The sequence below is a fragment of the Dendrobates tinctorius genome, unplaced genomic scaffold, assembly GCF_039654945.1.
Source record: "Dendrobates tinctorius isolate UK_male_01 unplaced genomic scaffold, ASM3965494v1 ptg000158l, whole genome shotgun sequence".
NCBI classification, from domain to species: Eukaryota; Metazoa; Chordata; class Amphibia; order Anura; family Dendrobatidae; genus Dendrobates; species Dendrobates tinctorius.
In genome coordinates, this window is record NW_027361825.1 from 32804294 (window position 1) to 32816194 (window position 11901).

The following is an 11901-nucleotide window of genomic DNA, read 5'->3' on the forward strand; positions in this document are numbered from 1 at the left end:
AATGGCAGAATAAATTGTTGTAAGCATTTTTTTCACCCGGATTGGATGCTGCTCCTTTTTATTATTCGCTTGGAACCATTTTGTCCATTTGGGCTCTGGACTGGAAGCGTGCATCTCCTAAATAATCCTGTATGTGCTGTCGGCTGTTTCTTCAATGCATTCCTGTATCATTTCTGTCTCGGAATGAGGAATCTTCCATCGGTGGCTCTTTAGCTGGAACAGGGTCTCTCCAGAGACTGGTGCATTCTCTCCACGTCTCTTGTATCTCTTTCTGGTCTCTCTTGGGCCCACTCCAGCTCTGCTGCAGGTGGAATAGGTACTTCATAGCTATGGACCATCCCTGCCAGGGCTGTCACCCCCTATACCTGCTCTCTTACGCGCGCCTCTGCCCCCACCTCTAAGAAGGTCATACGTGGGCTAGCGCGAAAGCATTCTTGCAATGCCTGTTTCAACGGTGCATCCCTAAGATCCGACACAAATTGATCCCCCAAAATCTTATCAGGGGGCCCCACTCCCATGATTCCCACACTTTCCCTTTTTGTAATGTGCACATGTACCTCCTGCAACGCATTGATATATTGCGTCACCGTCTCCCCTTCTTGCTGGACGTGACCAAATAAGCACATACACAACTCTCCAACGTTAGTGGGGTCCCTGTGCATCTCCTCCAAAATCTGGACAACTTTTTCAAATGTATCCTGCTCATGTGAAGGGTGAAAGATCACGTAACACCAGGCATCCCTGTCTAGTGACATTAACACTATCTCTGCCTGTAAGGCAGGGGCCATGGGGTGCATTCGTAGCATGCTCCTGGCCCATTCAGTCCAGGCCCACAACATCATGTCATCTCCCGTGAACTTTAGGAGATTAATGAGCATTGCCCCAATGACAAACTGGACCTGGGGGTACCCATATTGGACTGGTCTGCAGCATCTGTATCCCCGGACTGCATCCTGCCAACTACGCCAAATGTAATAAGCAGGTGCTGGGATGCAGTAACACAAATGCTGCAGAGCAGGGATCAACTATAGTTAATTATTTAACAGTGGTAAAACTCCTCACAGGGAGATAGCAGGGAAAACAAAGAGTACAAAGGTAAACCTAAATAAAAGTTGGTTAACTAAACAGTCTCTTGTTAACGGTTTCACTTATCGTGACTCCGTAGCTCTCTGAAGGCCCCGTGGGTAGCAGAATGGCAGCTGTGTTCAGTATAATGTCTGCTGGCATCCTCGCCTAGCACACGGTCCTTCTTCTGGCTGCAGCGGGCGGTCTCTTGTTTTGCCTGTTGAGCCCCTAGTCCATATATTTGTGGAGTAAGAGCGTAGAGCTCTCCACAACATTCCTCTTGGCGTGGGTCTTCTTGAGCAGCCGCTGTGACCTGAAGGGCTGTGTTGCAATGCTTTACTCGGCGTGCGCCTCTCTAGATATCAGCCGACACCCGGACGCTCGTACTGTGATGCTCTGTTGATCGCACACTCCTCTGCGCACTCGCCGGTTTCGGTGAGTCCCTCAATATGGCCCCATTTCTCTTCACCCCGTGGCTTGTTGCTCCCTTCACAGCAGTTGCGGTCTGTCCCTCATTGGCGTACTGCGCAACCCTTTTTACCTCACACTGACTGGCCATGCCCCCTTCACCCTGGTTTCTGGCTCACTCTGGCTTCAGTCTCATTCCCCCCAGGAACAGGAGGTTCGGCACCAGCAGTTCCGGACCCGACTCTTCAGCAGCCTGGTCCTCTCTTCTACATCTACATGACATGGTCATTGTCTGGTATATGTGTGTTCACAGTTATGAAGTGGATTAGAATGTATATATTTTGATGAAAATAGATGAAATACAAGACCAGGTTCTAATGAAAAATGTTGAGATTGCAAACTAGGGAAGAATTAGATATAAGTCAGTGTGATTTTTCCGCCTAAAAAGATATGGGTTTTGGTCAAGTTTAAAACTGTTGACAGTGGGAGTTAACTGGATTGTCTGAGGAAGTGCATCCCAGAGTATTGGTGCAGCTCGAGAGAAGTCTTGAAGTCTGTTGTATGTATTTAAAATTATGGAGAATTTTAATCTCAGATTATTAAAAGTGCAGGAGAGAACAGGGATAGGATAACAAATGAGAAAGTACTTTGTGGGAATTATTAGATTAAATTATATTTATCGGGAAACCAGTGTGGAGACTGGCACAAGGGAGGGACATTGGAAAAGCAATCGCACCATTCAACATTATATAAATGAAATTTCACCCCTGAGGAAGCAGGGTGAAATGTGCTTCTGGGCTTGGGACTCTCTGGTCAAGTGATCTTTATTGTATAGGTATGTAAGTACTAATTGTATCTCTTCCAGTTATATGATATTGAGTGGTGTGGTTGCTTTTCCACATGTCGTTATATGGTCTGATGCATTGATATAGTGGGAAAATGGGAAGGAGTATGGAATATACTGAACTGGGGTACTAGGGCGAATTTAAGTATCCCTTTCCCACTTATTCTCCCTTGCATCAATGCAACTCTAACCATTTACCATATTTTATTTTTAATATTACTGTTTTGTAATTACATGCATATATTTTTATCTACAAATGTGATTAACTATTGTTAATTATTCATAAGTATTATATGATATTGTCTGATGCAGTGGTGTTCCTTGAGTTTTTCTTGCATTTTATCTTCTTGATTTTACTTTACTTCAAATGTTTAAGAATTTTTGAACAAACATTTGCTTTTATAATATCTGGAGGCTTTTTTGCATTGTTTTATCCTGTGGGGCTACCCCTTTGGGATTATATTGTTTTGTTAATTATCCTGTGCATCTCCACCATATGATAATGGTTTGGATATAAGGATTGTTGTTCTTATAAAACAAAGCTCTGATGATACAACAGAAAATTCACTTTCATTATTACCTTGTTTAGAAATATTAGTTGTGTGAAAACATTAACCTTCACTTTCATCCTGAACAGTTTTATAACATTTTCCCTGGCATCATGAATCATCTGCCTGGACATCACCATCGGATCTTCAAAAATTTAGAAAAACTTAAAGATTTTGTGCTGCAGAATGTGATAGATCATCAGAAAACATTTCAGCCTGATTGTCCACGTGACTTCATAGACTGCTTCCTTATCAAAATGCAAAAAGTAAGTAAATAGATCAGACGCTCAATAAATAGCCATCAATGAGAGACTCAAGGTGTTTTTTTCACATTCGTCCTTTATTTAAATAATTTCTTCCATCTATAAATCCTTTTGGCTGGTTTTAGGAGAACGGAAACCCTACAAGCAGCTTCAACATGAAGACCCTTTTGATGACTACTCTAAACTTGTTCTTTGGAGGAACAGAAACTGTTAGCACTACTTTAAGATATGGGATCCTTATTCTGATGAAATACCCAGACATCACAGGTAAGTATCCTCTGTTGTATAATAAGTTTACTATTGTCCAAAAACTTAATGGTAAACTCTGTTGTCCAAACCAAATTAAAGTCCCATTCTTGTAGCAGCAATGCAAGTTCTCTCTCAAAATAATCACATTGTAGGAATTTATATTGCTATTAATATAATTATCACCTATAGCTCTTATGATACCTATGTATTTCCATGTTATTAGGCTGCAAAAAACTTAGTATGGCCTGACACTGTATAGTCATTCTGCTGTCATGGTCTCCCCTTTATTGCACGCTCCACATTTTAAATTGCTTTGTCTTCTATCCCTCACCCAGGCAGGATTTTCTCTTCTCTCCAACAGATTTAACGTATCACCCCAATAGCTTGATACCATGACCCCTTTATCTAAGACAGATGATGTGTGGATACACCCTCATCATTCTCCTACATCTACTTGAATAGTTTCCTGCACATGTGCATGACCTTTTTCACACTAAAGTCTTTGCAGACAGCTAAGCTTAGCCAACTACTCAGCTAGACATTAAATGGAATAGCCACTTGTTATACAAGTAGTAATTGCAAGGAATCCATAGAAAAATCTAACAGTGGAAACATAACATGGAGCTTGATGGGCCACAATGTAAAATCTATAACAGAGCCCTCCACCAAGTACCAAGTGTCATTTATAATCCTTGAATCTTCTTATCTGCCTTAAGGGCCTCCACAGATGCCAAGACCTGGAGGCATCTGAATACCCTTTAGCTATGCTCTGTCTTGACCATTCATCCACCATTTTATATTTTGACAAGTTAGATCTATTATTACTTTAGATATATTGATGATTAGAATTCAAATGAATCATTTTATGTCCAACCAGAGAAAGTTCACCAAGAGATAGACAAAGTGATTGGAAGAAACCGTTGCCCAACAGTAGAGGACAGAAGTAAGATGCCTTACACGGATGCTGTGATCCATGAGATACAACGTTTTGCCAGTATAATTCCATTGAGTCTACCACATTGTGTCATACGGGATACCGAGTTCAGAGGTTATTATATGCCTAAGGTGAGAGGTAAAGCAGATTAGAGTCCTTCACATAACCACTGTCCATGTATTAGAATCTGTAACAGATCTGTACATGTCTTACCAAGAGCCATTTATAATGTTGATATCTTAAGTGGCAGAGGACCTTTTGAGCCAAGGTCCACGTGCAACTGCCACCACTGCAACCCCAATAGCTAATCCAATGCCATGTGTCCGATTTGACCATATAGGTATACAGTAAATTGTAGTTCTTGATTCTAGATGGTATTGAGAATACATATAGGGTCATAAATTGTATGGAAGTTGAGAAAAAACCTTTTCAATCATAAACAAATAACAAGGGTATATTTTAAGTTAAATTACGGTAATAGACATGGCTCAAATCCCACGCAGTTGATGGGACACATCAAACACTCGGCTTGGATTTATTTAGTAGATAAATTAAGATGAACCTTTGCTTATCTCCAGCAAAAATGATTTAACATATTTAATCCATATCATCAGTGGCCAGTCCAGAGAACAGTGTGTTGGCCAATCCTGCCAGAATTGGTGTTTTCCAAAAAATTTTATTTATTGTGAATGACTTAGCATGTCCAATTAAAGGAGTTGTCCAAACTTAGGACATTGATTTTCCTTATTGATACTGATATTCTTTGGATTGGTCATCAAGATCTGATACTGTATGTAGTGGTTTCACATCCAGCACCTCAACCGATCAGCTGGTAGCCAGACTCTTTTTAATTAGTACTGAGCTGCAATGTAATGGACATTACACAGTGTACAAAGATGTGATTTTGTGATTTAACTATTCAGGTCAGTATTATGAATTTGCAGTATTTGCAAGCCAAAACAAGGAGTGGAACATGAATAGAGTCTAGTAAAATAGAGAGATGTGCACCTCTTCTGCATTTTGATTTGGGCTTGAAAATACAGTAAATAATGCAAATAATATATAACATTGACCTTGATATCTAATGGTCCTATGAGTCATAAGTCTCTCATTCTAGCTCAGAAGCTCAGAGGATTGTCGGACTTAAATTTTAATAGGGTACATATATATATATATATATATATAAATATATATATATGTATGTATTTGGTTGCTGACAGAGACACAATGGAGGATTGGTAGCAGAGAGTGGAAATATTGAGAGGATCATTAAAAAATACTGCAAACAAGGAAACATAATAATGTATATTATGTATGACTTAATTCCAGGGCACAAATGTGATCCCAGTTCTCACCTCAGTCCACAATGACCCTGAGAAGTTCAAGGAACCCCAAATGTTCAACCCAGAAAATTTCTTGGATGAAAAAAATCAGTTCAGGAATAATGAAGCTTTTATGCCTTTCTCTTCAGGTACAGTAATAATGAGATTACGTGAGTGTGTACTGTGTATGTTTACTGACACATAGATCCAATGAAAAAAAATCCAATGGTAAAATTCAGGAAAATATAATGCACTGTTTTTTAACAAGCATTGACCTAATTTCTTTTGTCTACATGATGCCTCAGTTGTTTGCGTCCTGCTTTGTTCCATCATATTCTGTTTTTCCCCAGTAGACTTTGAAAGTGGTGTCTAGTTGTATCAAGTACAAATCTCTATGAAACCAGCATTTAAAGGCAACCTAAGGTTTCTCCATTCACTACCAGTGCTTCCTTTTTCAATACATTAAATTTGCTGTAGGCAAATGTGTCCTTTGCCGCTCCACAGCGTTGACTTCCTAAGTGCTCGCTAACATGCGTATAACACGGCCGAGTTCTATCTGATGTTTTTTAAGATAGCACTCGGCCCAACATTTTATTATGGGGCAGTGCAGATCTGCATTTTTTTTCTCCTGCTGATATGGCATGAGAAAACAATTGTAATATGCTAGGAGTGGCTCCAATATTTGCATCACGCGCAGCCATCCTGTTACGGACTGGCGGAACGCACCAAATAATAAAGAAGGTATAAGGTGTGTTCGCAGCCCAGGGTCCACCGTGCAGAGATGGTAACTGCTGTTCGGTGAAGGCGGACATTATATGGCAGTACAATAGAGGAACATACGGGGTTAACTCCACCTAGTGTGTACAGAGGCAGACTCTGTTTCCTCACAGAGCCTCCCTACCACCAAGCACAAATGCCGCAGCCTGTTTATGCTCACAGAGCTCGGCAATGTGAGCACTGGTGCATAGACACAGAACTCTACCCCTGAGACACTGGGTTAGAGTCCCTCCAGTTACACTAGTGCTCGGTACCGCAACTGTGGTGACAGGAAGAACCTAAATTAATAAATAAAGTGCACTATATGCGAACTGCACTGCTCTGGCGGAAGCCACTAACCACCCGGACAAGGGAGGAAAGCGCTGAACGCACGGCTTCGCACTGGCAGATGCAGCTGCTAAATGCGATACTGAAGGTGCCCAGAGCTGGATGGCACCATATGGCGCTGAGTGAGGTGCTGAGATGTGGAAGCACTGTGGCGCAGATCAAGCCACTGACAGGCGCTGACTCTAACTCTATAGCCCTATAACATGCGTATCCAAGGAAGGCGAGTCTTAATGAGTTAGTGACCAGTTTCATGCATACATCATCACTCACACAAAATACAATTAGAGTCTATACTAGCGCATGGCCGAGCGGCCATTCAAACCTTTTATAGCAGCGCCCTTTCGGGACCTTCCTGATGGTCCAATCCGAGCTGGAGAAGGACCTGAGCATGTGACCTATGATCTCCAAAGAGAGATCGTCCCACGGGCATGCTCAGTGGACCGAAAGGAGGACTTAATCCCTGGAGTAGCTCGCTGCTAATCAGCATGCGTTGCTATAGCTGGACCAGAGGTGGCAGCAGCAACCAAACCCACAGTGCTAGTCTGAGCAGAGCGCCGGGATCGACGAGTAAGCTGAACAGCCTTCTCTGCGGCCAGAGAGGAATGGGATACCGCCAAAGTCAAGGCTCGGGATTCCTGCTGTGCAGTGCCAGGAACCCGACACCTAACACATACAAGTCTATGGGTGCATGTGAGTGCAGTTCGACAATTGAGTAGACGGAGAAATTAAGTTCTCCATCTTCTCCACACCCTGTGATGCTATCTTCTCATGTGAGAGAATTGGCTCACACTAATGGTACTGTCACACTTAGCGATGCACCAGCGATCCCGTCAACGATATGACCCGGTCAGGATCGCTGGTGCATCGCTAAGTGGTTGCTAGTGAGCTGCCAAACAGGCAGATCTCACCAGTGACATAGCAGCGGTCAGCGGTCGCTACTTACCTGTCAGACGCGGCGATGAAGACGTCCTCCCACCCGGTCCACGCGTCGCTCGTCGCCACAGCAGGAAGCGGCCGACAAGAAACGGCCCAGGCCATTCTCGTGCGATCAGCGATAACCAGCGGGGGAGCCGGAGGTAAGTATCACGCATAGCGATATCGCTAGCAATATCGCTGCTGCGTCACAATACCAGTGACGTTATAGCGATATTGCTGGCGATATCGCTTAGGCCTCTTTCACACTTCAGTTTTTTGTGTCAGTTAAAATCCGCCAAAAAGGAGGACAAGCGGATCCGTTCTTAACTGATGTGAATGGAGGCCACAGGATCCGTTTTTTGACGGATCCGCAAAATGAGGAAATTTAAAGGAACCGCTGGCCGGGGAGGAGAGAGAGAGAGAAAGGGGGAGAGAGAGAGAGAGAGAGATTGATTGATTTTTTTTTTGTCCGGCACCCAGACAGAATTTCGGGTTAAATCAGTGTCTGGAGGATCCGCCGGCCAAAAAAACGTTGCAAGCTCCGTTTGGAAATCTTTGAGGATGTTGACGAACAGCAACATTATGGCGGATCCGCACAAAAACGGATGCAACGGACGGCAATCCGTCAAGATCCGCCAATAATGAAAGTCAATGGGGAAAAAAACGGATCCGCAAAAAAAAAAATGCGGATCCATTTTTTTCAAAACCTGGCGGATTTTGACTGATTGTAAAAAACGGAAGTGTGAAAGAGGCCTTAGTGTGACGGGGCCTTAAGGTGACACTCAGCTCAATCTCTGACAGAGTTTGTTAAGAGTGTCATTAACATAATCGGCCCTATTCTCACAACGGCCTTGTGACCCCGGCAAAATCAGAAGACTGATGCATGTGCAGTTCACTCTGCTTGTTCAGGGCAATGGAATTATTTGTCTCTTATGCATGTCCTGGTCTTCTAATTTATGGCACTGATCATAGATTTGCAAAATAACGTGGAAGGATGATGGGGAAAAAATCTTTATCAATAAAAACACAGAAGGATCGCTATAGTAGTTTTTTCTTCCAGTTCTGAGCATGCTCTTCCGTCATCCGTGGTAATCTCCTACCTAAAATGTTATTTATCCCAGTGCTTTAGGAATATTGATCAACCATAATAATAAAACCACCAACAGGTGAGCTAATTAACATTAACTCATGACCATGGCATGGGTAATTTAGTGGCATATATTGCAGTTCCTCAAGTTGACGTGCTAGAGGCACGAAAAATGGACAAGAGTAAGAGTATGAGAATTATGGAAAGGGCCAAATTGTGAAGTATGAAGTCTTCAAACAGAGGCTGGACAGACATCTGACTGGGATGATTTAGCGAATCCTGCTTTGAGCAGGGGGTTGGACCAGATGGCCCAGGAGGTCCCTTCCAGCTCTACCATTCTATGATTCTATGATTGCTAAGCAATAGGGTCAGGGCATCTCCAAAATGACAAGTCTTGTTTTGGGTGTTCTGTGGTCCAGTATGCAGTGGTCCAGGAAAGGACAATCAGTGTATCGGCAAGAGGATCATGGATGCCCCAGACTCATTGATGTGTGTTAGCATGAAAATGTTTAGAAAATCTCATCCAATTTCACAGAAAAGCCACTGTAGAAAAAAATTGCTGAACAATGTCCTGCTCACTATGATAGAAAGTTGTCAGCTTACATAGCACATTGCAGCCTTATGCATATGGGACTAAACCGACACATTGACCACTGCTTATAATGCAAAGCTCCTAGAATGGGCACATGAGTATCAGAAATGAGCAATGCAGCAGCAGAAAGTAGCCTTATCTGAGAAATCACAGTTGGAACTACCAATGATATAGCCTCTTTCCTGGGTTGCCATTCATTTCAACGGTGGGAACGATCTGGAAGAAAATATCCAAAAACAGCCTACTTGTAATATGCAAAGAAAATTGTTCCTTTACTTTTATGTTAGTGACCCTATCTGTTTTTATTCTTCAGGTAAACGTATCTGCTTGGGGGAAGGTTTGGCCCGAATGGAGATTTTCATATTTTTTACTACTTTTCTGCAAAATTTGACTTTCAAGCCCATGGTGCATCCTGATGAGATTGACCTGACCCCATCACTCAGCGGCGTTGGCAATGTGCCCCCTATTTACCAGCTCAGAGCAGTACCTCGCTAGGCTACTTAGTAAATAGCAATTCACGTGTAATTCATTTGTGTAGAACATGGATTCGACGCCAACCAGTAGAGAGCAGCATTGTCATTTCTATTGGTGGCTAACAAAGCAGCTCTCATATATATTTCATAAAACAATGTAAAAAACTTCCACAGTAGTAAACAGAATATGCAGCAACATATCCTAAATTTATTGAGATACTATGTACACTATTGAAAAAATTAGCTCTTTCTTTTGCAATGTTACATCATCATAATAGTGACGCAGCTGTGGCAGATAGCCATTGTTTTTCATTTAATTGAGGTCTTGAATTGGATATACAGGTGTTGTGGAGTAGTGCAGAACCTTATCAAGGGGTTAAAGGCTAAAGGCCCCTTTACATTTAGCGATGCACCAGCGATCCGACCAGCGATCCGACCCGGTCAGGATCACTGGTGCATCGCTAAATGATCGCTAGTGAGCTGTCACACAGGCAGACCTCACAGCGATGCAGCAGCGACGCAGCGCACGATACTCACCTTTCACACACATCGATCCTGAAGTCCTTCCGCCCGCCTCCACAAAATCGTCACAAAATCGGTGACGTTATAGCGCTATCGCTAGCGATATCGCTATGTGTAAAACCCCCTTTACAAATGTTCAGGATCATTTTCAAAGATAAGATAAGGTGCATTCACTGGCTCTAATCCCTGTAGATCCAGCACTGGTCACTCCAGTCATTTGTGCAAAAAATGTGCAAAGATGTAGACATAGCCGTTGAAGGGATTGTATAACTTGTATTGTTTTTTTATTAATAAAAATTAGAAAATTATTCAAATGTTTTCTGTATTTTCTCTGTGATCTTTCAAGAAAGAGAGTTGTGTCCATCTTATACAATATTGTGTTAATCATGTCTGTGATGATAAGGAGATGACTGCTGAAATAGGCTGATCAAGACATGTCAGCCTATTATACAGTAGTCAGTGGAAAAAATGCAAGATACAAGTTTTTTATGAGACAGATAATGAATGACATGAAAAACTAAAAAAAAATAAATAAATAAGCGTAAGATAAATTAATCACAGCATAAAAAAGCATGCTCATAAAATACTCATGAAAATAATGGGGTATAACCACATATATGATGGTAAAAATCCAAAGAAACTGCCTAATTGTCCCACACAAGTGAAAATAAAAAGCAACTTAGTTTAGGTCCAAGAGGCGCCGATTAAAAAGCATTATGATCCATTAGGCATGCAGCAGAGTCTCAAAACACCATATCAGAGGCTTAATAATAGAACAGTACTTGTAGAGCTGATGCAGCAAGATTCTTCCTTCTGATATGTGTTATTATAATAGAAGTTGCACTGTAGCTCGCAGCGTGTAATCCAAAAAATCTAATGCAAGGGCTGTCCCGGCCGGTGACAGCAACTTGTCAGTGTACCTCCAAACTGAATACAGCCGTGGTGAGTCTCCCGTGTGCCCGGCGTTCTCTAGTCTCCTCAGCCGTCCAGGACCTGAGTGACATCAGGCAGCACGTGACACCACCGGCTCCATTAGCTACTGATTGCGGCAGGGACCAGAATATTCACATTAGCCAAAATAGGATTCCCAGATGTCAGAGAAAAAACCCAGTCCTGGGGGTCGCCACGCAACAGGGAGATGACAATTATAACCTGCTGCACCAAGCTCCCCGATTAATTAGGCTTCAAGGCAAAAAACAGTTTACAATTATTCTTAAAGTTCAAAAATTTAGATCGATCCCCAGAAAATACATCAGGAATAGGAATCTTTGGTTCTACAGCCGATGATTGAGCGAGATAGGCAGAAATTCCCGGAACTTCAGCAGCGAGCTGCTCAACACGATTGGACAATTGCTTAGTCTCCATTAAAGCAAAAATCCTCCTACGGTCCCCAGAGAAAAGAGGAAAAAACATATAAAAAATTCTGACACTTTTTTTTTTCTTTTTACAATTTTTTCCTTCTTTAGAGTACCCTAGAGTCTACAGTTTTGGGCTGGTGATTCTGTTATGATTCGGTCACCGAGGAGGATTACCGGGGAATTAGCTAAGCAACCAGGAAGCCAGAAAAGTTGGCAA

At 42.3% G+C, this 11901-nt stretch overlaps 1 protein-coding gene across 1 annotated transcript in view; it reads left to right on the top strand.

Annotated features, from left to right (window-relative positions):
- The window catches only part of LOC141052049 (cytochrome P450 2F3-like), a 54947-nt gene extending 44313 nt beyond the window's left edge, over window positions 1–10634 (top strand). The window contains exons 6-10 of the mRNA XM_073549227.1: window positions 2955–3131; window positions 3254–3395; window positions 4255–4442; window positions 5641–5782; window positions 9645–10634. Of these exons, the coding sequence (XP_073405328.1) occupies window positions 2955–3131; window positions 3254–3395; window positions 4255–4442; window positions 5641–5782; window positions 9645–9826 (831 nt within the window). The 3' untranslated portion in view covers window positions 9827–10634. The remainder of the gene's footprint in view (window positions 1–2954; window positions 3132–3253; window positions 3396–4254; window positions 4443–5640; window positions 5783–9644) is intronic.
- The last annotated feature ends 1267 nt before the right edge of the window (window positions 10635–11901 follow it).